Here is a 27,987-nt window from a genome sequence, read left to right on the forward strand (position 1 = left end):
TGCTCTGAATTTAGAATGAAGCACCTTTAATACAAAAAAACATTTCTTTCTGATGAGTCTGATAAGAATAAAAGTATATATCTGACATTATGAAATAATCAATATAGAATATTGTATTCTTTTATCAATGATTTTGAGAAGTATGTTCCTTCACTAAATAACTATCAGAGAGAAAACCTTTGAAATAAAATTACATCTCCAGATAACTCAATTTAAATGCTTTAGTAATTTACTCCCTCCATGTTTTTTTTATGTGATTGTAACTGTAGATAAATACTGTATGGTTGATCTGATGTATTGGTTCAATATGTGGAAATAAAATAAAAGCATTTGAGCTTGACTGCTCCATGTATTTGGGTTATGGGATGGCCTCATTAACCAACCTTGTCTTTTTTTTCCCACAGGGATCCACCAAGTCGCTGACCTATACCAAACAGAGAAACACCCTGCCGAGGTAAAGGTCATCTCATTCATCTCTTGTGATGAAAACATGCTATTGAAGTGCCTGTCGCTTTGCTCCAAAGAGCTATTTATTCTACAGAAAACATTCAACACAAATCACGCCAATGGGTTTCCACGTCTGCGCCGCTCCCCTCCCCCTTAACGTTTTTTTCTCCTCCCCGTTCCTCCAGGAGCTTCAGCGTGGACCGCGTGATGGAGAGAGTGATGGAGCGCCACTACGACTTCGACCTGACCTACATCACCGAGAGGATCATCTCCGTGTTCTTCCCCCCGAAGCTGGAGGAGCAGAGGTACCGCCTCAACCTGAAGGAGGTGGCTGCCATGCTCAAGTCCAAACACCAGGACAAGTTTCTGGTGAGCGAGCAGAGATGCGCCGCACAGTAATTACAGGAGTAGTAGTTTGTCTGTGGTGTTTTGTTGTAGCATAGATTCTACCTCCCTCCTTAGAGTTTCATTCAGCTGAGGATGCTTGTTGCACAATAGAGACGATAGATTTTGACACTTAGCAACCCACAAATTAGCAGTCTGTTTTTCTTTCTGTCACACCCACAATAAACCAGCTGAAACGATAACTGGTCACGGTGATAAACATCTTTTCTCCTTCAGCTCCTGAACCTCTCCGAGAGGCGCCACGACATCGACCGGCTGAATACTAAGGTAGAGTTTTTCTTCTTGTAGTTCTCGTCACTGAATTCAGTTCACAGCCTTTGGTTTAATCTCCTTCAACCACACGATCTCTGCCCTCCTTCTCAACCACCAGGTCCATGACTTTGGCTGGCCCGACCTCCACGCCCCACCGCTGGATAAGATCTGTGCCATATGCAAGGCCATGGAGACGTGGCTGACCTCCGACCCCCAGCACGTGGTGGTCCTGCACTGCAAGGTCAGAGTTCAGGGGACCGCCAGGGTTTTTCCGTCCACACTGTTTCCCAGGCTTAGAAACGGGCAGAAGTATCGAAGTGTAGTGATGAGTGAAGTATCACAGCAGAATTGTAGTACACAGAATACTTTGAGCATTTTTTTCATTGTGCAACATCAGCATTTTCAATATATGTTTTAAGTTATAACAAACAAACAAAAAAAGGTCAAAAGGTTTCACAGTGGAAAATTTGAAGTGTAATACAGATGTCTCATCAGAAAAATGTAATTAAGCTGTCAAGAGTAAGAGTTCTCTTTGTGCAACAGATTTGTGTAACTACACTGTTTGCATGTGTCATCTTTAGAAGTAAAGTTTTGTGTGTAAAATCCTGATCGGCAAAGTGACTAGCAACTAAATTACTGCCAGAAGTGTATAATGGAGTTAAAGTGCAATATTTCCCTTTGAAATGGAGTGGGGTAGAAGTATAAAGTAGCATGAATTACCCAGGAACAAGTACATCAAAATGATACTAAAGTATGCTGAATGTTCTTAGTTGCATTCCACCTCTGGCAGACAGCTGGAAAGGCTGCTAACACAGTATGGAACAATGTTACAGAAATATACAGCTAACCACCTGAATGCTTATTTATGATTACATTCTGCAGCTGCCATCATGGATCAATATGAACATGTGTGAATGTATCTCACTAGCTTTTACGTTCAATCAATCCTAATCTCTCCATTCACTACTTGATGTACTACTGATGTAAAAGTGCTATAAATTCAGTTGGATATTGCAGTGAAAATATAACTTGACTAAAACCAAAATTGCAGAGTGCACCACGCAATCAATGAGCCAGAAAATGAACCCTACAATCTGTGTCACACTGTGTCAACTCGATGTTTAACTCCCAGTTTACGTCACCCTGAAGGAAAGAAGTGTCAATATGAACCTTTTCCCCGCTACCAGACCAGCTAACACTGAGAGCGACCGAGCTCACACAGCTTGTCTGGTCGTTTTTATTTATTGGTTTTGGTCAGGAGAATTTAAATGCTAAAAGCAGACTGCTTCTGTGGTTCGCTGACTTCCCAGAACATTCCAGCTATACAGGCAATCCTTTCCCAGCTGCACATCACGCCAGGGACGGGAGTAAACACAAGTTTGTGTCAATGAAGAATCTTCCATTGAGGGGCACACGGAGCAAAACAAGCTGTAATTTGTGCTCCGAGCGGAAGTGCAGCCTCCTTATTGGTATCTGGAGGGGTCGCATTAGGAGCTTGAGGCTGGGATGTCTTCGGAATGTGTCAGGAAGTACGGAGCACCCGGAGTGTCAAAACAAAACAAAAAAACACAGGGAGCTTTTTAATTTGAATCCAAAGCTGCTTGTCCCTGGCGTGTCTCCATCATTTCTCTCTGTTTAACCCCTGCAGAAATAAAATGTCACATATTACAAGCTGTGGAAATCAGATGTCTTAGCGCAAAACCAGCTCATCATGACTTCCCTCTCTCTCCCTACAGGGCCACAAAGGTAAAACGGGCGTGATTATTGCAGCCTACATGCACTACAGCAAGATCTCCGCGGGGTGAGTGTGGAGGCATCCAAAAGCCACAATTTAACAATTTTTTTGGTTCGTCAAAATATCCACACATGGAACACATTAACGGTTATTTGAACTGACGCGCTAAAACACACTGGATTTAAGGTCAACATCTCATAAGTGTGTTTAAAAACTAGTGCATCTAGTGGCTGATCTGTAATTCAAGTATACGCAGCACAATGATTTCCATTCAGGCTTTTGTTGATAGGGCGTTTGATGAATTAAGCCCAGTGGATTTTGTGCAGGAACAGTGGAAACTGGTTTATCCTGTAGCCAATGCCAGCTGTATCCTCTCCATGTACTCTCTGGCATGTGGAGGGTCTGGTGCAAGTCCCATGATGGAAATTGTTGGCTTAAAGCGTGTGTGTGTGTGTTTGTTTGTGTGTGCAGGGCGGACCAGGCTCTCAGTACTCTGGCCATGAGGAAGTTCTGTGAAGATAAGGTGTCCTCTTCCCTCCAGCCGTCCCAAAACAGGTGAGGGGAAATTGGCAAGGGGGGGGGTTGTTATGGGATTCCACATCATAACAGAAGTTATTAAATGCATCCTATTTAAGGGAAAGAGAACACTGCTTTTAGCTTCGAGCTCTTCATACGTACATCTGCAGGATTTGATTGATCCCTCAGGTTTAGGTCTTTTTCTCATCTGACATTCTTGTCATGTCACAGTAGGTGTCGATAATAAGATGGCCAAATTCCATTTTGCTGCTTCAGTTTGAGGGTCCTGGTATTGTGCATGCTGCCTCACTGTCACGGCTTACTGGGACGCTTGAATAGAACAGAGGCCTTGTTAATTAGTAACACATGGGTTTTTCCTACTATGAGTCAAAATGTCTCCTGGGAAATAGGCACAGAAAACAGTCAAAATAAATGTAAGGAAGCAATGTGATAGTCATTGAGAGTAAAGAAAATGATTAAATAATGATAATATAATGAAACAAAGTTCAAAGTGCTTTCCCATTTCATTCACTGCAAACAAATGTCAATTTGACATACACTAGAGAGAATGATACACAACAATACATTCGCATTGTCACAGATAGAAAGAGAATAGTTTCAACATTTTGGGGAATACACTTAATTGCTTTCTTGTCGAGATTTAGATGAGAAGATCTGCTCTCATGTCTGTATGAAACTATAACCAGGAGGTGGTTACCTCAGCTTAGTTTAGCTTAGCCTAGCTTAGCATATAGACAGGAAGCAGGGGGAAACAGCCAGCCCTGGCTCTAGGTGTCTGAAATTCCAAACACACTTACAGATTTACATTAATCTCATACTGCAACCCAGTCGGCAGACATTTTTTAGATATTATATGTTTCGGCAAACCACTGGATACGTTCAATAACAGACGTTTCAGAAGCAAAAAATATGTTTCATATCAGCCTCGTATCACATGCAGAAACACACTTTGCCATGTGGTTAACGTTATGAAACGATTGATGAGGTTTAGGCAACAAAACTACGTGGATAAGGTTAGAAAAACAGTCATGGTTTGTGTTAAAATGATTACGTAAGAACGTAGCGTAAGAACGTAGCGTAAGAACGTAGCGTAAGAACGTAGCGTAACAACGTAGCGTAACAACGTAGCGTAACAACGTAGCGTAACAACGTAGCGTAACAACGTAGCGTAACAACGTAGCGTAACAACGTAGCGTAACAACGTAGCGTAACAACGTAGCGTAACAACGTAGCGTAACAATGTAGCGTAACAACGTAGCGTAACTAGCATAAATAAATAAATGCAGACTAAGCAGACTTTTTTTTACATAACATCAAGTAACAACTCAATGTTTACTTTAAAATGCACACGGGAAACTAACAGCAATCTCTTGGGTGAAAGTCCTGTATGTGTTTGACCCACCCGTTATGGATTTTCTCCTTCCTTTTACTTGTTATTTTACCACGTAAGTAACCTTTAACAACGGTCGCTCCATATACTACATCACATGCTCTGCCGAATGCAAAATTCCACAAAAAAACAACAACAAAATGCAAAAAGTCCACATTTAACCTATCCGTGGTTTGCAGAAACGTACCATTACAAAATGTTTTCCCGGCGACTGGGCTGCATACTCATATTGAAGGCAGAAAACTTGTCAAGACAATGACAACTAATTCAAGAACATCCCTGAATACAGTTCAACTGTGACAGACACAAGAAATATGCCCTAAACCGACGGGCAAATGGTTTTATGAAAAGACTCAGAAAGATGTTTTTCCTGTCTTTCTACCTGCCTCGCTCTCTCCTTTGAAGAAACTACTGCTGGCTGGCTATCTGACAACAGCTCCCTCTGCTCCGGGGCTGTTAGCCTTTTTTCTACCCTCGTAAAGACACTTCTCCATCCAAGTCTCCATCTGTTATTGTTATTCCACATGTTAGTCTCACTCATTTCGTATCGCATCAATCTCTCTCTTTCAGGTACATCTATTACTTTGGGGGCCTTCTGTCCGGGGCGATCAAGATGAACAGCAGCCCTCTCTTCCTCCACCAAGTTCTCATCCCGTCACTCCCCAACTTCCAGGGCGAAGGAGGTGTGCTTGTTTAGTCTTTTTAGCCAAAACACCAGTTCTAGTTACACAATGTAGCCATCTCAAAATGATGGGACCTAGAGTATTAAATAGTAATTTTACATACAGAATATCAACACAATCAGAAGCAAATAATGAATACATTTAATGATTGTATTGCTGCCAGTGGAAATGGTTTGAGCAGTTAATTTAGAAGCCAGTTTACAAAATGTGGTCAGACAAGTTATAAAGCAAACACAGTAAGAATGACCTTTTTAATGTTTGTGTGGGTGTATTTTAAGTGGACATCAGTAACAAGTAGTAGTAGTAGTAGTAGTAGTAGTAGTAGTAGTAGTAGTAGTAGTAGTAGTAACAATGACATCACATTATCTGCAAATACAAACTCCAATGCATAGAACGTAATTACAAAGCTATCAATTTTAATAAGCAGATATCTACACGTGAATGTAGAATCTGTCTGCAACGGGACAAGCTTTTGGTATCGGACGCGTTCTGGTTTTGTTTGTAGTCCGAGTGGTATTGTCCAATCACGTTTGAGCGTGGGGCGTTTAGGCTTCGCAAGTGGTCGCGGAGCTTGGTCGTGCACTGTTTAGTAAGATGGTGCGGCGTGTGTGATCACGTGACTGTCACAAATAGTTCACTTATAAAAGCAGGGATTATACAAAGAAGGCCAATTCATATTTAAATGTTTTAAATGCACTTAAAAATCTTAATTTGAGTAAATATTTTGCAGCCAAATCAAATAGTTTACAGGATATTCAACCTTAGTTTCTTTATAATGCATGTAATACATGACTTCTTTCTTTACAGAGCTTGTACAAAGGCAATAAAGTAGTCTATGAATATGAGTTTACAGATAGTTACAATCCCTCCTCGGCATTGTGGAGGTTGGTTTATGGCTTTTTGCCGGTTACACCCATAGACTTCTATGGGACAGTCTCTGGGTTACGCTCATTGTCTTTTTGATTCTTCACAGTTCATTTTGTTTGTTTGCCTAAGAGGCATCTTTAAATGTACATGTGATGTGACGGCGCTCTGACAGGCCTTCCCTGCTGAATCACAGCGATGCTGCTCTGCTGACTGCAGAGCGCTCATAAGTGGTCACATTCACCCTCCACCCACGCAAACCATTCTAGTCTTGTTTATCTTTAATCTGCTGATCGAGTCCGGAGGGAGGGTGGGTGGCAGACAGCACATTCCTCTAACTTCATGTCGATAAAGATTGCTCAGTCTGAATTTCTCTCCTCCTCTTCCTCCTCTTAGGTTACTACCCCTTCTTGAAGATCTACCAGTCCATGCAGCTGGTCTACACTTCAGGCATATAGTGAGTCTCTCTTGCCGTCATATGGCCAACTGATAGCACAGATCAGGGTGTACTTGTTGGCTCCGGGGTGTTTTTGGCTCATGAGCTGAGGTTTCAACACCGTCATGGAGTGATTAAAGAGATTGGAGTGAAGGAAATTACACAAAGGGCATCTTTCTTCTTCGATCCAGCTTTGAACTCATATCTTGTAACTTGATTGTTTACGTCAAGGCCTTTCCAAGCTGATACTCTGGAATATAGCCACTGTCGAGTCAAAACATGATGAAAATGTCTGTGACACACAAACAAGGAAATCAGTTGGTCCCACACTATCTGCTTGCGTTCCTTATATATTGTACTTATTTAACGGGCTTGTTTGTGTCTGCTGGGTTGTCGACAGTGACCTTCAGGGCACCGGAGGCCGGCGGCTGTGTGTGACCATCGAACCGGCGCTGCTGCTGAAGGGTGACATCATGGTGAGTTCACATGGGAAGGAAATGACAAACAGAGGAACCCATGGTGTGGGTGGGGTCGCAATAATGACTTATTAGCTTTTTAATCTTCAACGGAGAGGAGAAATATTTAAATAAATAAAACATACACTGACTTTTTTTTACTTTTGCCATATCTCATCTCTGAATTATACATGTTGGTCTGGAAAAAGGTTTTGGCGCTTTGTTAACAAGGAGTCACAATGTGTCCGTTATTTCGGAAAGTGTAGGTGCCGCTCCGTTTTGGAGCACAAAGCCTCAGATTTACTGCCCTCGTTATCCCACACGCATTTTGAGCTGCGTCTCTTCCCTCCTCTCTGCCGCCCTCTGCAGGTCAAATGCTACCACAGGCGAGCCCAGAGCGCTGACAGAGACACCGTGTTCAGGTTGCAGTTTCACACCTGCACCATCCACGGATCCCAGCTCTGGTTTGGCAAAGGGGAGTTGGACGAAGCTTGTACTGGTACGTTTATTTAGGTGGTATAGAGCATGTTTTAATCCTCTACCTGTGTAAATTTGGTACCACAGTATTTGATTAACTTTTCCTCTTTTGGGAAGCAGGTGTCCTGTGTAGTATGGGGCGTATACAATGGCTACAATGTTATCAGGATCCCCTTAAAGCATCTATAATAGTCTCTAATATTTTTAGTATTTACAATGGATCACACGACTACTCAAACATGAAACGGGTCACGCATAGTTATGAACCCACAGAGAATTATCACCCAACTCTGCAGCTTCCCACTGCTTACTGAAATGAATAGGCCCGTTTAACAGCAGCCATTTTGACATGTCATTGCAGGGTAAGCACAGGTGTGAATAGTAAGATTTATTATGGCCCTGTCACATGTGGGTGGGCCATGGGCCCTGGCATTGTGCATGCTGGCTCACTGGAATGACTGACACACTAAATTTGATCAATTACACCTGTGTGTTCGCCCTGTTATGACATGTCACAATGGCAGCTAATAGCCAGTCATTTTTCAAGGGAATTTGCGTGGACCAAAAACAGAGCTAAAAGGAGAATGAATATTGGAGTGGACACAAACAAGACCAACGACTGCTAATGTGGCTCCATATTTGCTGGATGTATAAATGGGGATTCATGTATGTCTGGGAGACAATTCAATATGATCATGTATCGTATCGTGATGAAAACATATATCGAGATTCACAATGGCGTCATCTAAATTGATAATAACTAGCACATGTTTAGCCCACATTTTGGAGAAAAGCTGATGTGAAACATTTTGGGGTAGTATCATTTGAAGACAGGGGTTTTGTAGTTACATCCCACTTTACATTAACCACTCAGTTCAATGCCAATAACAAAGTGCTATGTTCATTTTGCACTAAAGTTCTTAATTAAATGTAATCTAGTTTTAATATCATACAAGATAAGAGACTTTGCCATTCGGTTATTTCATATTGACTATTTATGTACTGAATTACCAGAAAGCATGCTATACCGTGATATACATCGTTGTCGCGATATTAATGACCTATACAGAGAAAGAAGATTTTGGCCATATCACCCAGACCTAGATTCATGTAAAGTTAGCTAACATTAGCCACATTAAGCTAACTGGCCATACCTGACCAATTCAGGCTTGCTTGAATGTGTGTAATTGGTCACGCGTGAGTATGTTTGTCTGTCCGTCCACTTTTAATCTATACTGCTGGACCCATCAGTATGGTCAAGGACCTCTTGTGGTTGCTAAAATTAGGTTTGTGTTAAATCTTAAAATCAAAAGTTATGCAGTCTCCCTTCAGATGTAAAATTAAGTATTTTGCTCACTAAATGCCAGATTGGATTTTTTTCTTCCTTTGATACTTTGATACTCTTAAATTGTTGTAGGATAATCCTCACATACAACTAACTGACATAGTCCTTGATAATAACCATTGTGGGAATGTGTTCACAGTGGTTTGCTGCCTAGAATGGCCTCATGTTACTGTGGTTGAATAAATCCCGTAATAGTAGTATCTTAAGCTCCATCCTGGACATAATAACAGCTCCCTGGAGGTGAGTATATATCGAGAATGAGTTGTACTGTGTGCAGGGAGGGAGTGTCTCTAACCACCCCTCAGAGAGAGCAAAGAGGCTTAGTGAGCACCGGCCTGTTGCTGAAGTCTGTAATGAATATGCTCATTACCTCGTTTCCTCCTTGGTTTCACTTTCTCTGAAATGAAAAATGTCTGTTGTGTATGTGGTCTTCAATCCATAACACTATTCGTTTTCAAATGTACATAAACTACTAAATCGTGTGTTCAGAGCACATCTGTGGAAGGTATTTGCATATTTGATGTATTGGAGCAGAGACCATGTTTGATTCCTTTCTTTAAAGCACGGCGTGCTTTCATAAATCTGTGACTGTGATGTAGAGAAACCTTATTTTTATGTTAGGATATCGGGATATTTGCCATGTTCTTTGAGAATTTGAACATATTTTTCCCTCTATGTTTTGTTTTTCCTTCCCTTCTCCCCAGATGAGCGTTTTCCATCTGATGCCACAGTTGAGTTTGTCTTCTCCTCTGGACCTGAGAAAATGAAAGGTGGGTTCTCTCTACTTCAAATCCTCCTTCATACCTGCTCCACTTTGAAAGTTTAGTTCATATTTGTCAAATGGGTGAAAGATACGTTGAATGAAATGCTCAACTGCACTAATACTAATAGCCAAAGTAAAGTAAAGTGGATGTGTCTTTCCCCAGGCCGCGAGTACCAGAAGAACGACCCGGCTGTCACAGTCGACTACAACACAGCTGACCCTGTGGTCCGCTGGGATTCCTATGAGAACTTTAACCAGCGATACCAGGACAGCCTGGAGGGTAACACACTAACTGTTCTCTTCAGATCCAATCTCAGCATGATTTTATGTAATTACTAAAGAGGGATGAGTACAAGAAGTTGGCAGACGTCAGTAAAAACAGACTTCAAGTAGATTTCAGGCTCATAAATGGCAATATGCCAATGACTACTGTCAATTTGAGAGCTGATCGTCGTCATCTTCTTTCTCTTACAGCAGATATTGCCCACACCAGAGGTCCAGTAGATGGCAGTCTCTACGCTCAGATAAAGAAGCGCCGAGGTCCCGGCTCTGGTTCCCTCACCTCAACCAATGGCAGCAGCCCAGTGGCGGGCCCTGAGGAAGACAGGCCAGATCATGTTACCGCTCACGGTTCTGACTCCGCCCTCTCAGGCCACTCCGTCCATTTGAACCAATCATCCGTCCATCCAGAGCGCAAGGAGGATCCCATCCGCCTGCTGCCCCCGACCAGGCACGAGAGAGAGGAGCTGGAGCGTCTTCTCGGAGGCATAGAGGGAAACCGGGATGGAGAGCGAGAGACGGCCATCTTGGACGACGGCGATTCTTTGCCCTCCGAGAGAAGTGGAACGCTGAGGCTCAGTCGGTCCTGCTCCTGCCGGAATGGGTACCGGTCCCAGCGTTGCGCCGAGCCTGGCTGCGACCGCACCCTCCTCATGCCCAATGGTTACTGCCTCGACCGGGCCCCCGGCACCAATGGGCACCACGGGGCGACCCCTTCTGCCAGCCCCAACCCAGCTTCTCCTCCGTCACACATGGATCTGTGCCAGCACTACAGCCCCCACTCCCACCAGAACCTTCCGCCTCCAGATCTGGTGTGGGACCGCCAGAGTGGCCCTCCGCACTACCTGCACCGCTCTTGCTCGGAGGCTCCCTCATCTCGACTTATGTACCCCTACCCATCGCCAGACCCTCACTCTCACAACCACCCGCTTCACCACCCCCTGTCTGCCCCGGGTCGCCTTTGCTGTCGAGAGGACGACTATGGCCCCTATCACCACCCTCCTCCACCGCACAGCCACCACCATCCCCACCCACACCACCCCAAACCCTCCACCAGCCCTACCTACCACGATATAATGCTAATGGGTGGCCTGCCCTCCCCTGGCTGCCCTTGCAGAGACTGCAGCATCAGGAGAGACGACTCGGCGGCCTATCACAGCCTGAGGCTGGACCAAGGTGACGGCTTCCACTGGGACAGAGAGGCGGAGCTTCAGCAGAGGGAGGTGGGGCTTAGGAGAGCCAGGGAGGCGGAGTTACCCAGAGGGTCAGAGCTCCACTGGGAGAGGGATCCTGGGCTGAGACAAGGCCGAGAGATGTCCCTCCACTGGGAGAGAGACAGGGAGGCGGAGCTGCAGTGGGAGCGGGACAGAGAGGCGGAGTATTGGCACAGGAGGGCCACCGTGGCCTCCTACGGCCCACAGGGCCACGATCTTCCGGCCTTCACGTTTGACCCCTTGCCATCGGGTCACCCGGCTTATCCAGAGGCGTCGAGGTCCCATGCTCATTCCCACATGGACCTGAAGTACAGCAGCAGCAGCAGCGGTTACCAAACACCCCGCCAGGTGTGCCCCTGCTCACCGTACCAGCCCTCGCCGTCTGAAAGCAGGGGCTACGCCTCGGGCTACCAGTCTGAGTCCACGTCCCCGCTGCCCCCGGCTTCCTCCATGACGGGGCCCTGCAGCCATAGCAACGGGCCGGCAGACCACAACCATCACCATCCAGACTCACAGCAGTCATACGGCTCTGACTCACACACTGGTGAGTCACACTGAATCAGATACACTGACAAATGTGAACAACATGTTTAAATTATCCATAACCAACAACAGCATGCACTGAATCAGTAATGCTTAACCAGACAGATGCCTTACACATTACTCACAAATTGTGTCTTCTCGCCATCTTTTCTTGATTTTACATTTGCCTCATATAAGCTCATAATATCTCCACTGAGCTTCCTTTTTTTTGTTGATGTTCTCCATTGGTCCCGTCCTTTTCAGATGGCCTCCGGAGCTCCGGTGAAAGTGTGGGCTGGAGGGATCACATTACCCACGGTTCCTTTAAGAGGGTCCACAGAGACGGCCACGCCGCATGCTCCACGCCATCCGACATGTCTGGACCGCCCACCCCTGTCCACACCAGCAGCCCTCTACGCACACAGGAAAGGTATTGCACGCTTTCTCTTAGTGAGGAGGGATGGTGGCGTCAGTCAGGGTGCTCCTCACCACCAGGGTGGAGAGAAACATGAATGAATGTATCTGGATAATGGCATCTGATCCGTGGGCCATTATACCTGGTATTAAAGGGTAACTTTGGTATTTTTTAACCTGGACTCTTTGTTCTTTTTATGTCTAAGTGACTAATGGGGGGCATTCATTTCTTTAATTGGTCCAGAATTGTGGGAAAACGCTGCAGTTGGCAGCCGCTAAACGGGCTGCAATGTAATCATACCAGGCAACTCCTTACGTCAAGGTACCTCCAATAAAAGTGCTACATTTTTTGACTGACAGGCTCATATTGTTATTATGACATTATGGAAAGAACCCTACAGAGAAAATTACCTTTCCGGCCTGTTTGTTTGTTGCAAAATACAGAAGGGCTCCTTTAATAAGCAAATGTGATCGGACCGCATTTACACCCGGCAGAGATCTAATCACAATGCGAGCCAGACCGTCTCCAGATGTGATCTGGCTGATCCGATCATATGGCATTCATCATTTACACATCAGTCATCATCCGCTGTTCCTTATCCTTAGATAGGATATCCAGATACAGCACGGTGAAAATTGAGCATTGATGATAATGAAGATTTATTTATTCTTACATTTAGAAACATTTCACTGGATCACGAGCAGGTCTGTGACAGTAATTCTCATGTCTGTCCCTTTAAGCCCCAGTCCAGGAGGGAGGGAGTATGAGATCCGGACCACAGACATCATTGGCAGTGACTACGAGACTTCCGGGCCCCAGGACGGACACTATCGCGCCGATCTCATCGCCCGGGAATCCCCGGAAAGCCAAAGAAGCAGCACGGAGCCGCCGTCGGCCAGACATACGCAACCACACACAACCACACCTGTGCAAACGGAGCCCCACAACCACTGCACTGCACCAACAGACCCATCCCCGACCGCGCCCCAACAGCAGCACTGTTGCCCAAATACACCGCCAGCTTCGGCGACGCAGAACCCGTCTCCTTTTGATTCTGCAGCGCCGACCACATCAAACCAGCGGCTCTGTCGGGCTCCCTCATCCCCGATCCGTGCTTCGTCGGCACCAGACGCACACTCCCAGTCTGGCCCTCTCGCTCTCCAGACCCCCCATCCCTCCGAGGCTGCCGCTCTGCCTTCCACTGTGGCTCAGGCGGTGCCCCAGCCTCAGAGCCAGACCCAAACCCAGGTCCCCGGATCTTCTCCCACCAGGGAGCCACACCCAGAAGCCGCAAAACCCGCGATAACCCACACCGCCACGTCTGCCCCCGCGTCTCCCGCCCCAGCTTCATCTTTATCCGCCCAGCCGGCCTCCAGCAGCATGGAGGGCTCCCCGGTCTCTGATGCCCCAGTTCCTGGCTTTGCCACTTTGGGTAGGAGGCTATTGTTGAGTGGGCCTGACCCCCACCACCCCAACCACATCCAGCAGCACGGACCCCCGCACCACCACTACCCAGGCACGGAGCACAGCGCTGCCGGGCACACATCCGCTCCGGACACCAACAAGAGGCCCTGCTACTCCGCTCACGCTCCTCAGCTCTACCCGTCCTCCTACTCCAATTACTCCACCATCTCCATCCCCCTTCCTCACCCCCAGCCACCGCTGCCAGAGAAGCGCCACCCGCCCGTTCAGTCGGGCTCACCCAACGACGGGGCGGCAACTCTGAGGCCGGCCGCGGGCCACGCCCCTCCCTCCTCCGCCGCCGCCCAGCATCAGCTCCATGTCACGTTCTCTCCCACCGTGGGGGAAATTGCACCCCCCGCAGGCAAAACCGACGGAGTGGCGTCTGTGGAGAGTGAGAACGCGAACAGGGTCAGTGTGAAGTTTGTCCAGGACAGTTCAAGGTTCTGGTACAAGCCTGGAATCTCCAGAGAGCAAGGTAGGCCATTCTTTTTTTGTGTCTTTTTTCTAATTTTAACAAATGTTTGCTACAAATGCATTTCACTGTATAAATTTCCTAACGTCTTGGTTGTGTTTCGCTGCAGCAATCGCTGCTCTGAAGGAGAGAGAGCCGGGAACCTTCCTGATCAGGGACAGCAACTCTTTCCAGGGGGCCTACGGCCTGGCCCTGAAGGTGGCTACCCCTCCCCCCAATGCCAACAACCACAGCAGCAAGGGTAAAGACGACCTCCAACTGTTTTAGGCAGCATTTGACTTATTCAGCAGTTGCTTTGTCCTTGGTACACAATGACACTTGCAGCTCGTTCACAGTGAATCTCTGCTGTTACAGTGAGCGACCCTCTGGAACAGCTGGTCAGACACTTCCTGATAGAAACCGGCCCTCGAGGAGTCAAGATTAAAGGGTGCCAGAATGAGCCCTACTTCGGTAGGTTTTCCTGCTCCGGCTTGACATCTGCATGTGTAGGACAATACTTTTAGTACCAGGAATGGAGCACCTTCAGGAAAGATCGTTATTTTTATTTGTACGTCTTGTTACTTCTGGGGGATGTAAAATCTGTTTTTACTGCTGTCTGTTATCCACAGGGAGTCTGTCTGCATTAGTCTACCAGCACTCCATCACGCCCATCTCTTTGCCCTGCGCCCTTAGGATCACGGAGAAAGGTCGGTACTCCAGTGGCTGCAACAAGATCATCTTTTTGATTAATCTCCAGATTATTTTCTCCATTCATCATTTTGTCTACAAATACATACAATGAATAGATTGTCACTGTAGTGGTTGATTCATTTTCTGTTGATCTACAAATTGTTTGAAACTAGTCAAATTTGAACAGATCGACCCTTTAAACCTCACATTGATAAATAAGCTCTACGTGTTCGCAGATGAACTTGACGTATTTTACAGGAAATCTTCTTTTTTTCCGATGTAACCGTTCTTATTCTATTTATCTCAGATCTGATAGGAGAGGTGCCGGAGGTTCAACCGGTGAATAACATCAGCACGGCCGCTGACCTGCTGAAACAAGGAGCAGGTGACTTCTCCATCCGGCCTTCTCTTCCTGAAACACAGAAGCACCTTTTGAGGCGTGGTCATCATGCTCACCTCTCTCGCCTCTCTGCCCCTCCCCCCTCAGCCTGCAACGTCCTCTACCTGAACTCGGTGGAAACGGAGTCACTAACCGGCCCCCAGGCCATCGCCAAGGCGACAGACGCTTCCTTGGGTTGTAACCCTCGTCCCGCCGCCACTGTGGTCCAGTTCAAGGTGACGTCGCAGGGCATCACGCTGACCGACAGCCAGCGCAGGTAAGTCCTTCCTAGGCATTCCCTAATAAACAACAGACAACACTGTAGCGACAGAGTTACCGCGCTGTGCTGTCATTACACTTCAGTGATGTCTCTCCTGTCTCGCTCCATCTGTGTCTTTCTTCTTCTAGGGTTTTCTTCAGGAGACATTACCCAGTGAGCAGCGTAACCTTTAGCAGCATCGACCCTAAGGACAGGAGGTAGGCAATGAAAATACTATATATATATGATCTCCTTTGATTCCTGTAGCTGCAGTTTGAGCCATAACTAACCTCAAATCAGCGGGACTAAAAGACTCGTCCACCGCAGTCCGTTGCACCCGTGATCGTTCACTGCATTTGCTGCTATGAGCCCTCGCATGGACCCTACGTCTGTCTTTGTTAGCGAGCATGACGGCTGAGGCTGCATCGGCCTGTTTGGCAGCTCTGCCTGTGTTTGTGTGTGTGTGTGTCTGAGTCTGGTTTCTCTCTCTCTCTCTCTTGGCCTTAGGTGGACTAACTCAGACTACACCGCCGTTAAGTAAGTGCTCTGTTTGTGTTTGATGACGGAGAGAAAGGAGGGAGTGGATGCATGTTTAAAAATAAAGGGGAGTGTAGATTAACCCCCGTGGCTGAGAAGTGACATTAGAGCCTCTGCATGGCATCAGATTGCGTGTGAGCCTTGGCAAATATGAATTCCAGCAAACAGGATTTAACAATGAAATCAAGTTTCCCATGACCCCTATATTACATAATACTAATTATTTCATGGAAGTCAACCCAACGGAAGCCCTGAGAGACAAGTGAGGAAAAGAAAAATGCAGGAGATCCATTTTCTAACTCTGATCTAAACAGTTTTCTCTCCTGTGTTCATGACTTAAGAACAAGTGAGTTCCTTACAAAAATAATCGATGCGAAAAAAAATTTGGTGATTTTTTTTACTCCAATCAACAACAATCTTTTATCGTATATCGTGGCATAGAAAGGTCTAAAAGTTTTTTTTTAATTTATGGGAGGAGAAAATCGACTCCTACTTAATGTGAGAAGTATATTTATGGGTTTGTGTTGCTCTCCAGCCCTGAAATGCTGAAATGAGTATTACAACAACAAACACTTATAATGATGTTGATAAAACATGTAATTTTACACTACCAAAACGTTTTTCCCACCTGTTTTCACAGATGAAAAAAAGAACTTAAAAAGATTTTTCCTGCAAACAATGCTTCCCCTTCTCTTAAAGGGACAGTGTGTAGGATTTAACGGCATCTAGCAATGTGGTTGCAGATTGCAACCAGCTGAACACCCCGCTGCTCACTGACGCTGACTGTAAAAACCCGCGGTAGTGTCGCTCAGAGGCCATCCATACCATAATAAACTACTTTAGGAGCAGCAGAAGTCAGACTGCAGCTGGTGGTACCACGTTTTTATGCGGCTCACGTTACTGCAGTTTCACTAGCGAGCCGGTGAGCTACGGTGGCCTTCAAGGTAACGTAAAAACTCCAAAGTAGCACTAGAACCAGTGTGTTGTTTGAAATGCTACACACTGGCCCTTTAAGTCAATAAAACCCCAGGAGAGAGAACTATTTAGATCAGACCTAGAAAATGGATCACCATTTAGATTTTCCTCTAGCCTGACCGGAGCGTCCTCTCACGCTCAGTAACTTGTATCCTCACACCCTTCTTCCTCTTCCTTCGACTCCCTCCCCTCTCAGAGTGTTCGGTTTCGTGGCCAAGAAGCCGGGCAGCTTGGCCGAGAACGTCTGCCACCTGTTTGCCGAGTTGGACCCCGAACAGCCGGCCTCCGCCATCGTCAACTTCATCAACAAGGTCATGTTGTCACAGCGCCGGTAGAGGGAGACGGAGAGGAGAGCCAGCTCAGAGCAGACAAGCGGAGGCAGAAGTGACTGCTTATGTTGTGCAGAAGTGGCCTAGTGCCAGTGCTTGTTCGGGCCGTGACGCTAACGCAGTCTTTGTCAACCAGTTGGCATGAAGACCATTTTGAAGGCTGAAAATCCTACTCCATGATCCCTACTGATGCTTTTTCATTTGTTCAGTTTTCCACTCTGCTCCTGAAATGTCCACCTTTCCCTGAAAGGTTGGTTGACGTTATAACACTCCATGTCATTTGTTTCTAATATGTTCAGTGTTACAACTCCTCCAAGGACAGGGAGGCTTCAGAAGAATCCACTGAAGCTTTCCAAGAACACAAACAACCATCTACCAGGGGCCTGTGCCATGAAGAAGAAATGAGTGGGTTATCCAGCCGTCTTTGGGCATAACTCTGGGTTTACTGGTGTCATGAAGCTGGCTCTCTTTTCAGAGCGGGTTCAGCTCAGAGTCAACATGGATCAAGATGCTGACCTGGACAAAAACTACAAAACAAAGTGACGCGTGATGGCATGATAATTATGTCAAGAGATAGATGACACGTGTCAAAGCGGGACGTTTAGCGCCACATTAACAGACTCATGAATGCCAAGTACAGATGCATACTAATTGTGCACACCATTAATAAGCTCAGTAAATCATTCTGGTAAGATTGGTCTTAGTAAGCATTCATTTCTCTTCTTGAGATATTTTATACTTTTACTCTCTGTACTTAAGTATCACTTATGCATAATACATATGATTCATGAGACAAAATGTGACGATACTCGTTGCTCGACTGAGTATGGAGTAATGAGTCTTGAATATTTAACTGGTGAATTAAAGCCTCGCTGTGCGTTCCAGTACCCGTACGACTAAACTATTTGGAACGCCAGAAGAAAGATTTAGTACGTCAAATGCAGTGTACGTCAAAAATACCAGGATGTTCTGCTACATCCGGTCGCATTTTGCAATACGCAAGCCAGCGGGATTTTCTGGCTGTTCTGACCCACAATCCTTTATGTTGCAGAGCAAGAGGGGCAAAGTTCAAGGTGCCAATGTTATGAGGAAGCAGTTTGTCCCAATTTAGTGCATACTGCTTCCAACAGTACGTACTAAAAGGAAAAAGTTTGCGATTTGGAACGCAGCTCAAGTGTCCAGAGACTCACTCATGCTCCTGCTTATGGAACAGCTTTATGACACCGGTTATCCAGAGTCCCAGACGCCCTGGTTAAACACAGCTTTTATCATCTGGGCCCGACTGGTGCTTAGTGTACAAATGACAGAAGTGTCAAACAGCAGCTCTAAGGACGCACACATGCAGACTGTGGGTACATCCCAAGTCTCTTAATTCTCATTTCCTCGCTCCTCGCTTGAACCGGAAGTTGTTCTGCGCCGCCATATTGACGGCCGTCCCAAAGCTCTTATTTAGCTCTGAGGAGTGAGGATGGAGGAGAGAGGAGGGATCTCTGAGGAGCCATGAGCGAGGACCCACGAGAACAGACTTCCAGGAAGTCTTTTGACGGCCGACACGCCCCCTCATTGTTCATCAGTCATGTGATTGGACGCTGCAGCCGATCGGACTGATGAGATTTTTTTCAACACGTAAACAGTGACGACGGATCACAGATTAAACTCAAGCTTTATATTTGATTCGTTTTCTGATTCAACATCTGGTTTAAATAAATGTTCATTGTAGTCTGAATAACAAAAGGATCACAAACAACTTTCTACATTTATTAGAAAGATTTGTCTTTTCATAATCTGAACTTTTATTATGGAAACAATTAAAGTCAGAGGGAACTGGAGAGACGAAACACTTTTTACATAATTTATCATCATTTCATTCAGTCACGTGAGGCTGTTCATTCCTGATTGTCGGGTTTGATGAGTTTTATCATTTAAGAGAAACAATAATCATATTCTGGGTTATTTAATATCGACTTCACAATCTGAATTTCAAAACGTACAGACGCAAATAATTCATAAATAAGACGGTCGCATTCCGCTGGTAGAAATGGATCCTGTGCTTATAAACAGAACACAGGACACAGTTTGTTAACAGACTACAGAGAGAAACACCTCTACAGTGATGATTACTGTGTGTCTTTATTAGTTATTAGTATTATTAGTTACTATTATTAAGTACAGTGATCATGTGAACACACACAAACTTATCAAAAGTCTCTCCAGCTGTTAAAGCCGACTGACAGCTGATCAGCTGTGATCATCAGCCACCGTCATCAGAAACAGACGTCGCTTCACGTGACGCAACTGAGGAAAGGACGTCTCATGACTCTTAAAACATATTTCCTCGTTCCTCTCTCCTCGCATGGTTTCCTCCATGCATCCCTGGTGGGAGGGACTAAGACGCAAGGAAAGGACCCAAGTGAGGGAAACGGGGATGCAATTAAGAGACTTGGGATGTACCCCGTGAAGAGCGGCTACAAAGAGGACCTTTCCCTGCACTGCTCGAGGGCCCACGGAGCCCTGTAACCTTCAACACTTCCACACAATAACTGCCGTTAAACACAGCAGGTGTTTCTGTTTTCTTCGTTTGAATATACAGTGCCAAAGCCCTGACGATGTAATTTAGTTCCTATATCTAGAGATGTTCAGGTATATCAGACGTATTTACAGCCACTCTTGCCTTTCGACAGCACCTTTTATAAGTTGTGACACATTTAATCACAATCGACAATCATGGTTGTTTTTTCAAACTCACGTACACTTAATAATCAGAGCGAGCGAGAGACGAAAGTCTCTGATGAAAGCAAACGTGAATGTGAGGTTTTTAACTTTTAACAAGTGTGAGGGAGTGGCGTGCGTGCGTGTTGAGGGTATTTTCGGAAGGTAATGTCGGGTAAGGGAATCAGTAATGTCCATTTTTAAAGAGAAAGGTATGTGAAAGAGCTAGATGGGGAAAGCACGTCGTGTTTGGAGCACACCTTTGCTGTGAAATGTTTGGTGTCCACAGATTATAAAATATATTCACACAAGAGAGGACCGGTAAACACACACACAAGTTAACAAAGAGAGGACCGGTAAACACACACACAAGCTAACAAAGAGAGGACCGGTAAACACACCAAGTTAACAAAGAGAGGACCGGTAAACACACACACACACACACACAAGCTAACAAAGAGAGGACCGGTAAACACACCAAGTTAACAAAGAGAGGACCGGTAAACACACACACACACAAGCTAACAAAGAGAGGACCGGTAAACACACCAAGTTAACAAAGAGAGGACCGGTAAACACACACACACACACACAAGCTAACAAAGAGAGGACCGGTAAACACACCAAGTTAACAAAGAGAGGACCGGTAAACACAAGCGAGGCGCCGGCCTAAAGACAGATGTACTTAACCAAAGACAAAGCACTCTTGTATTAATAAGCTTTTTATCCAGCTATATTTTTGTACTTATTGCATTTATTTAGTGTGTTGCCTTGTTTGGTATAAATAAAATAAAAACTAGAAAAACACTATTTGTATTACAGCGATAATATATTGTCTGTTGTCTTGTCGATCTGTATTATGTAGTAATATATTTTCACATGCAGCTATAGGACAACGTATGAGACATAAAAAAGGAAACATTTGTATGTTTGAAAAGGACATTATGCTATTTTGTATGCAAAAAAAAGAGAAAAGAATTAAACTGAAATGATGTGGTACCTGAAGTGCTTTTGGGGTCGGTGTTTTTTTGGGGTAAGGGCCGCAGCTATTGATTATTAATTTACACAGGTAATATATTCACTTTAAGACGAGGCTTCTAGTTTCCAGCGACTAATTGAAAAACAAACAAATCTGAAACAAGCATTGGAGTTCATCATTAGTTTTATTTATTACACGGTCCCTTTAATTGCATGACAATATAAACTGTATTCTTTTAAAAACCCTGGTAAAAATTCTCACTCACAAATTTACAAATAACTCCCTTTAAAAAAAATATGTAATCACAATTGCTTTGACACTGTTATGACACAGCCACTGTAGCAGAATACTTTGTGATGTTAAATCCACCACCAAGATGTGTAATAAACGTACTTCCTGGAGCAGTTTCCCCCTCTATGACACGAATATGGGCGTACACCCCGAATCTAAAAGCAGTGTGCTTAGACCTGCTGTGAAAGCACTTTTAATAGCATTTAAAAACATCCGGGATACGTTGAATGTCGTTGTTAAATAACACCGTAAAAGCAATAGGTTTAAGAATGTGTCCCGAGTTTTTAGGTGCCAAAAAAAAAAAAAAATACATCGGCCATTAAATTATCCCTCCTTTGCATCGCATCCAAAAACAGAAAAAAAATAATATATAAATCGTCAGTCTTTGCATTTTTTAAAGAAAAGTCAGCAGGACTGTCTGAGACTGTTGCAATACGTTTGCAATGACTCGGGACAAATTCTCCCCAGTGGAACATTCAGCAGGTCTGAAACGGCTCAATGAGCCGTTAATTAAACTGGTATTGTAGACATGGTGAGTTCAGCCAATCAGCCCCAGTAATGCACCTGAAACAAGTGGCAAGAAAAATATAAGCCTAACAACAACCGCGACAAACCCCTATATGTTGCATTCTGGGATGTCCGCTGAAAACCAATGTGTAGTTTAAAACTTCATCATTCAATGGCACAAGTTAACATTTAGGTTCCCTGTGTCGGAGTGAGCTCAACAGAAAGCACCATTTGGTATTTTGCCCGCTGGTGACGGAGAAGTGATCCGTCCACTCACAGCAGGAGAGGCGGCGGTGCTGGCGGCGAGCGGTGCTGCCTGGCCGCCCGGTAGCGCGTGGTGTTGGAGCCGCAGTCTATGTAGCGGTAGGCCTCCAGGCTGTTCTGGGACGTTCTCACCATGTACGAGGTTTTCACCGTGGTTCTGTAAACAAGCAGCGCATTCCAATAGTTATCACAAAGAGCAACGATGTGGCAGCAGGAATGACCATAACTCTCTCTGTGCCGTCATATTTCATAACAACTAGCGAGGAAAGGCTGCAGAAAGAACGCTTCAGTCTCCAGTGTGGAGATGACATGGAGTGGGTTTTTCTGTCTAAACTACAAAAGCAACAATTCTAGAAGTACTGGTGCCGCAGTGTCACACAAGCACTGACTTTGAGGAAGTGGCTCTTGTGTGAACACAAAGCTGCCTCTTGACTGATTAGCACTCGAGTGCTGCTGCTTCATGCTTCTACGTTTCAGAGGGAAATAGAGTTCCCGTTACTCAGCTATGTTTATCTGACAGCTGGACTTACTTTGCAGATTTTGTACTTTTATTTTCAGCTTCTAAAATGTGATGATTCCCCAACGATCAAGTCATTTTAGTCCTTAGTTTGGTTTTCTTATTTTAAAAAAAATAAATAAAAATAAATGTTTGTAGTTGGTTGAGGATTTTCTAAAGACATTTGTGTGTTGCAACCTGCAGTATCCTCTCATGTCCAAGGAAAAGATTAGAAAAGAATGAAATAACACTTTTGAGGTTTTTGCCCAGAAATTTAGAAAGTAGGCAACAAGAACTCTACTTTTACTTTTGATAATTAAGTGAACAGTAGTTTGCTGCCAGTGCTTCTTAGCGTCTACTTGAGTAACATTTTCAACAGAGGACTCCTACTTGTAACGGAGTACTTTCACACAGTAGTCTCAGTACCTTTACTTAAGTATAGCATCAAAGTACTCCTGAAAGGTAGAGAGATACTTACTGCATATATACGACAATGTTGTGGACCTTAATGCTGGGCATGGAGCAGAAGGTGCTGGAAAAGAAACAGAAAAGGTTTAGATTGGAATACTGACTTGGAGCGTTATTCCACCCGTGTTCTCTGTGTAATTTACACGTGGCTTTATCGCCAACACAGCAAAAAAAACACAAAAACTTGAATGTGTTTTAAGTAAAAAAGAAAAAAAAGCCTGTGCTACAAACTGGAGGTGTGGAGCTGAAAAGATGTAGACATTTAGGAGACAGGGAGGCTCCAACAGAAGATGCTGTCGCGTTGCATCGTGGGAAACGTAGGATCGCCGTGTTTAGAGCTTGAGCCACACTAGGGACTTAAAGCCGGGGGAGGGGACTCAACCTGTGCCGCTTCAACCTCGACCAATTTTTCATTAATCCGTCTCTGTCTCTCCCTACTTAATGGAAGTCTACATGTAGAAACCACCGGAATGACCCTTGAAGCCGATGAGAACAGCTCAAAAGGAGATTATCATCAAATACAGAAAAAGAGAAGTTGCATTTCTACGAAGCCACTAGAACAATCAGTTGGAGCAGCTTTGGCAGGTTTGGGTGGAGACACTTACTAGACGTAGGGTGCGCTGCTACCGATCTCCACGCTGACGGTGTAGTTCACCTGCAGGAGACACAAACGGCACGCTTTAACGTTAGCTAGAGCCGAGGACGACGTCATACTCGAGTATGTGAGGAGCAGATGGGAAAGTCAAAGGATGAAGTTCGACATCTTTGCTGTTGGAAACAAATCCAATAAGAATAACAATACGTCCCCAATCTCTCTACGGCGGTCAGCAGCGAGGCCATTCATTCCTACCAGAGATTTGTTTACAAAGGCTCAATCTGTTCCTAGATCAGCTGGTACTGCAGTCCCGGTTTCTCAAAGCCCAAGACGATGTCTTTAAATGTCTTCAAAATGTTAAAGATCTCCACATTAGGGAGGCTAAAAACAGAATTATTTATATTAAAAATGACTTAACGGTGAATCAGTTATCAAAATAGCAATTATTTTTCTGTCTATTGACTTATTGTTGCAGCTCTAGGTTGTTATATTGGCGAGTGCTGTAGTCCTGTTGGATGATTATAAACTGCAGCCCCCATCTCTGTGCTAGTCAACAGTGAGCAGCACGAGTCAGCCCTGGTGGTGTTGACAGTAATGAAGAATGACGGCAGCCTCATTCTGTCAGTGTGTTGTTCTTCAGGAGCATTTAACCCTTTAGCTCGTGTTGTAAACACGTCTATGCATGCTTTAAAAGTGCTTGTTAGCATACTGAACTCTGTACCGGGAGCAACCAGTGATAATGTTTATTATGCACAAAGTATGCACAAAGTACACACACACACACACACACACACACGCACACACACACACACACACACACACACACCTGACTGTGACCGAGCGGCAGGATGGTGGTGACACTGTCTAGCTGCTGAGTTCCGATCACTGTCTTCATGTAAAGGACCTGGCAGCTCACGCTCTGCACCAGCACCGAGAAGAAGTTTGGGTTGCTGAGGTTCAGAGTGCTCTGGGGAGGGGGGGGGGGGGGGGAGCAAATAAAAGGAGAGAAGCTTGACAAAAGGAAACATGTCTTGCATGGATCCTGTATGAGATTAAAAATGGGCCTCTCGTATGTAACAGAGGCTCTATTTACAGAGAACCGCTCCAATGAGACACTTCAGGTTCAGACCAGAATGACATTTATTCATCACAGGTACGTGTGCCCATACGAGGAGTTAGACTGTTGTTTTGCATCCCTCTTGATATACTTACAATAAGAGTTAGGAACCAGGAAACATTAATAATTTATAGGAACATTTGGATTAGGGCTGCCACTAACAACTACTTTCAACACTATTACAAAATATTTTCTAAATGCATCGATTCATCGCTCTGTCAACATTTAAAAAACAAAAGTTATAATTTAGGTTTAAAAAAAAACAAAAAACATTTTTGTTAACGGTCATGACAAAAACAAAAGCATCCAATCAGCACGACTGAAGAGAAAACATTTACACACGTTGAGCCTTTGATCTACTCATCACATGAGCTCTCATTTAAGGACTCCGCTGAACCGGATCACTCACTCACTCTGCCACAAAGTGAGGATGCAAACAAATGAGATTTATTATACATACCACACAAATCTGACTTTAGAGAGTTGAAGTTTTTAATAATCGCCGAGGGAGAAACACCGCTCTGTGTGATGCCACAACCTTCATCCTCCAAAATGAGAAACAACCCTACCGTCATGTTCATGAGGACGTTCATGCCGGAGGGGTTGAGGAGCACGGTCACCGAGTGTATCCCATCGTCCACCACCACCACGGAGCGAGGGAAGAGGAAGAAGGCCACGAGCGAGGACGCAAGGAGGCACAACACCACCGACAGAACCACGTACAGCTTCCTACGACAACAAACAAAAAGTAGGTCCTCTCTCACCTAAAGCTTGGATACACATTTTGAATGACGTATAAAAACAACTTCACTTTGAGAACTACAGAGAATGTACAGTGTGCAACAGAACGCTTCTCATCTTTCTCCAGCATGGCCGAGATCCTCCTCGTGGCCCCTTGAGACACACACACACACACACACACACTTGTAAACCTCTCAGCACTACATTCAGCACTTTAATGCTGTAGCTTACAGGAGGCGGAGCCTCTACCAACAGGGTGTGCACAGGTGTCCTGCATCCAGTGATTAAGGTGTAATTTGTTCGTTTCTACACCTGTCACTCCAGCTGAACCATGTGTGCTCTGATGAAGGTCCTTTAGACCGAAAGCTAAAAAGAAATAAAAGTGTTCTCTGCGTAGATTGAAGTGTGCGGATATCTATTCTACCAGTTTCAAAACGAGCAGAATCATTAGGAAATGGAATGAATGAGAAACAACAAAAGTACAGCGTGGTTGCTCCAATGGTTCAGGTGACTCAACTAAAAACCATTCAAACCGATTTACGGCAGCTGACCTGTCGTAACAACAACAGGTGTTCTCAGGCAGCTCACCATAGGTCCTGAGGCCTGAGCCTGTCAGTAACCGCACTCACTGTGTCTCTCTCTTTCAGCACCAATACACGCCGTAAGATTACTCACGTTCTTTGGGGCCGCAGCCTTTGGTCGCTGTACGGGATCAATGCGACCAGTTCATTCACTTGATCTATCGGGAGGGGAGATAGCGGGTCATGCAACATGCTGATTAGTGTCTCCCTGATTATAGTACATTTGATTGGGACACAGGGCGAAGCCTCTGAGATTGCATCAATGCATTCAATGATATGCTATGAGAAAAGTCTGCTCATCAAAGGTTCAAGCAGAAACAACAACAAAGTAACATTGTTGAGTCTGAAATTGAATATGTATTACATGTGTATTTATCATTAAGGTCACACTTATTAGGCCTTGGTGTAACTTTAATTATCAATAGTTGTGTCCAGGTTAGGGTCCATCTTCAGTGAGGTGCTTAGCTTCATGCGCGCTAGCGTTGGTCCTACTCACCTGAGGGTATCCGTCCGGTGCCTTGGCACGTTGGACACGTTATGCTGTCCCTGCCGGTGAACTCCACGTAGGGGAACTGAGCTATGTCCTCCGGTCGGACGAGCCCGTCCAGAGAGGCGTTGTCCGAATCCTCCTCTTGCCGCTCGGAGCGCTGCCTCTCCGGGAGGAGCGACAGGCTGCTGCCGCTGCGAGACCACAGTGTCCCCATGGCAGAGGGCTCAAGCCAGTTTCCCACCGAGTACCAGGGCAGTCTGCGTGGGAATGAGAGCGAGCCGTTCAGCCATGAATACACACGCCAGCATATTGACTCGGGAGCGATAGGTCAGCTGGTTATCGACACAATGCCCCTCCTGTGTCCGCCAGTAACGATACAGCTGACGGAGTCAAAATGTAACCTTAGCGGGCTGCAATGTTGTTCTCTGCTAGCGAACTAGTTTGCTAACAGAGGTGTTCTACAAGTGAGCTCTGAGTTCAGTGACTGTAGCCACCCGTAACGTTAGTTAGCTTACTTACACTGTACTTACATTTTAGACCAAACAGCTCAACGTATCCATCTCAAAGTTGGGCTTACACCGGCGTACACTCTGTGCCCTCCGTCATACCTGCGTTCATGATGTGCTGCCTTCACGTACATCCGTCTTCTGCTTCTTTTTCTTCTTCTGTGGTGTTTAACGGCAGCTTGCATCCTATTTGTTGCATTACTGCCACCTTCCGGTCTCAGTCAGTTTCCACCTTGTCCACCTGCTAAACGTTTCCCATCAGTCCCGTTACTCGCAAGAAATTGGTAGAGCCCAGACTACTTGAGCCCCACTCCAGAATATTCTTTAGCTCTCTTCCTCTCATATCCAGACTTTGCATTTCCTCCAGCATGCCCCCCCCCACAACATTCTTTTTTTGAAATCTATTGTAAGTGGTGATAGCATGTTAGCAGTTTCTGGTGCCGGGCAGTGCTCACAGAGGCCGGTTGGAGGATTCCACTGTTGTATTCTCAGCCTTGATCCTTGATATTGCGATATAAGGGAGGATATTTGTTTCCTTGATACTTGATACAATGTCCATATTATTTTTCTTTAGTGCTTGTTCAGCTAGTTTGTCCACTTTTTTTATTCCCTCTGATACCCGTGTGAGCTGGAATCCATATAAATATATTAAAATATGCATACAACTCAACTGTATACACATCAAAAAAAAAAATGCGTTGAAATATTTCAATTTTGTAACTAATAACTGTCTGTAGCTGGGTCTTCTGATCCATCGGTAAAAACATGCATTCTGCTTCTTCTTTGAGGTTTTACAGCAGTTCAATGCATCACTCCTCCTGGATATACTCCTCCCCAATGTTGGTTACTTTCAAAGTCGGTTTCTGCCCTCCACACGTTTATTTTCATGATTAACACTTGAAATGAAGAAGGCACTTGGAAATATCAAGGACAATGACAC

General features: G+C 45.1%; 2 protein-coding genes across 4 annotated transcripts; one reads left to right on the forward strand and one right to left on the reverse strand.

The window, feature by feature from the left end:
* The first annotated feature begins 651 nt into the window (after positions 1–651).
* Positions 652–22,204, forward strand: tns2a (tensin 2a). Its single transcript, XM_076095413.1, has 22 exons — positions 652–816; positions 1,069–1,119; positions 1,223–1,345; positions 2,841–2,905; positions 3,311–3,394; positions 5,337–5,449; positions 6,710–6,770; positions 7,150–7,225; positions 7,574–7,703; positions 9,731–9,796; positions 9,953–10,069; positions 10,264–11,826; positions 12,069–12,234; positions 12,960–14,158; positions 14,265–14,396; positions 14,510–14,605; positions 14,764–14,841; positions 15,132–15,209; positions 15,312–15,480; positions 15,612–15,680; positions 15,970–15,999; positions 17,171–22,204. The coding sequence occupies exons 1-22, from the start codon at positions 655–657 to the stop codon at positions 17,307–17,309; spliced, it is 4,767 nt and encodes a 1,588-aa protein (XP_075951528.1). The 5' UTR covers positions 652–654; the 3' UTR covers positions 17,310–22,204.
* On the reverse strand, positions 21,157–27,212 carry LOC142954424 (transmembrane protein 106C-like). 3 transcript variants are annotated; one of them, XM_076095414.1, is made up of 8 exons: positions 27,150–27,212; positions 26,548–26,798; positions 26,146–26,209; positions 25,299–25,458; positions 24,439–24,579; positions 23,623–23,672; positions 23,028–23,081; positions 21,157–22,210 (listed from the first exon to the last, which is right to left on the reverse strand). In XM_076095414.1, exons 1-8 carry the CDS (start codon positions 27,179–27,181, stop codon positions 22,063–22,065), a joined length of 900 nt encoding a protein of 299 aa, XP_075951529.1. In that variant the 5' UTR covers positions 27,182–27,212; the 3' UTR covers positions 21,157–22,062. The 3 variants fall into 3 exon arrangements, with proteins under 3 accessions (XP_075951529.1, XP_075951530.1, XP_075951531.1); XM_076095415.1 differs by having other exon boundaries at positions 27,072–27,209; XM_076095416.1 differs by lacking the exon at positions 24,439–24,579.
* Between the last annotated feature and the right edge of the window lie 775 nt (positions 27,213–27,987).

This window comes from Anarhichas minor, unplaced genomic scaffold (genome assembly GCF_050575085.1).
Source record: "Anarhichas minor isolate MPS153535 unplaced genomic scaffold, ASM5057508v1 ptg000020l, whole genome shotgun sequence".
Lineage (NCBI taxonomy): Eukaryota > Metazoa > Chordata > Actinopteri > Perciformes > Anarhichadidae > Anarhichas > Anarhichas minor.

Bases quoted from the DNA above. Each gene is read 5' to 3' on its own strand.
- tns2a (XM_076095413.1), top strand. From the start codon at position 655: ATGGAGAGAGTGATGGAGCGCCACTACGACTTCGACCTGACCTACATC. The intron at 1,346-2,840 runs GTCAGAGTTCAG...CTCTCCCTACAG, and splicing joins TGGTGGTCCTGCACTGCAAG to GGCCACAAAGGTAAAACGGG. The intron at 10,070-10,263 runs GTAACACACTAA...TTTCTCTTACAG, and splicing joins ATACCAGGACAGCCTGGAGG to CAGATATTGCCCACACCAGA.
- LOC142954424 (XM_076095414.1), bottom strand. From the start codon at position 27,181: ATGTACGTGAAGGCAGCACATCATGAACGCAG. The intron at 25,459-26,145 runs GTGAGTAATCTT...TTGTTGTCGTAG, and splicing joins AGGCTGCGGCCCCAAAGAAC to GAAGCTGTACGTGGTTCTGT. The intron at 24,580-25,298 runs GTAGGGTTGTTT...CCCCCTCCCCAG, and splicing joins ACGTCCTCATGAACATGACG to AGCACTCTGAACCTCAGCAA.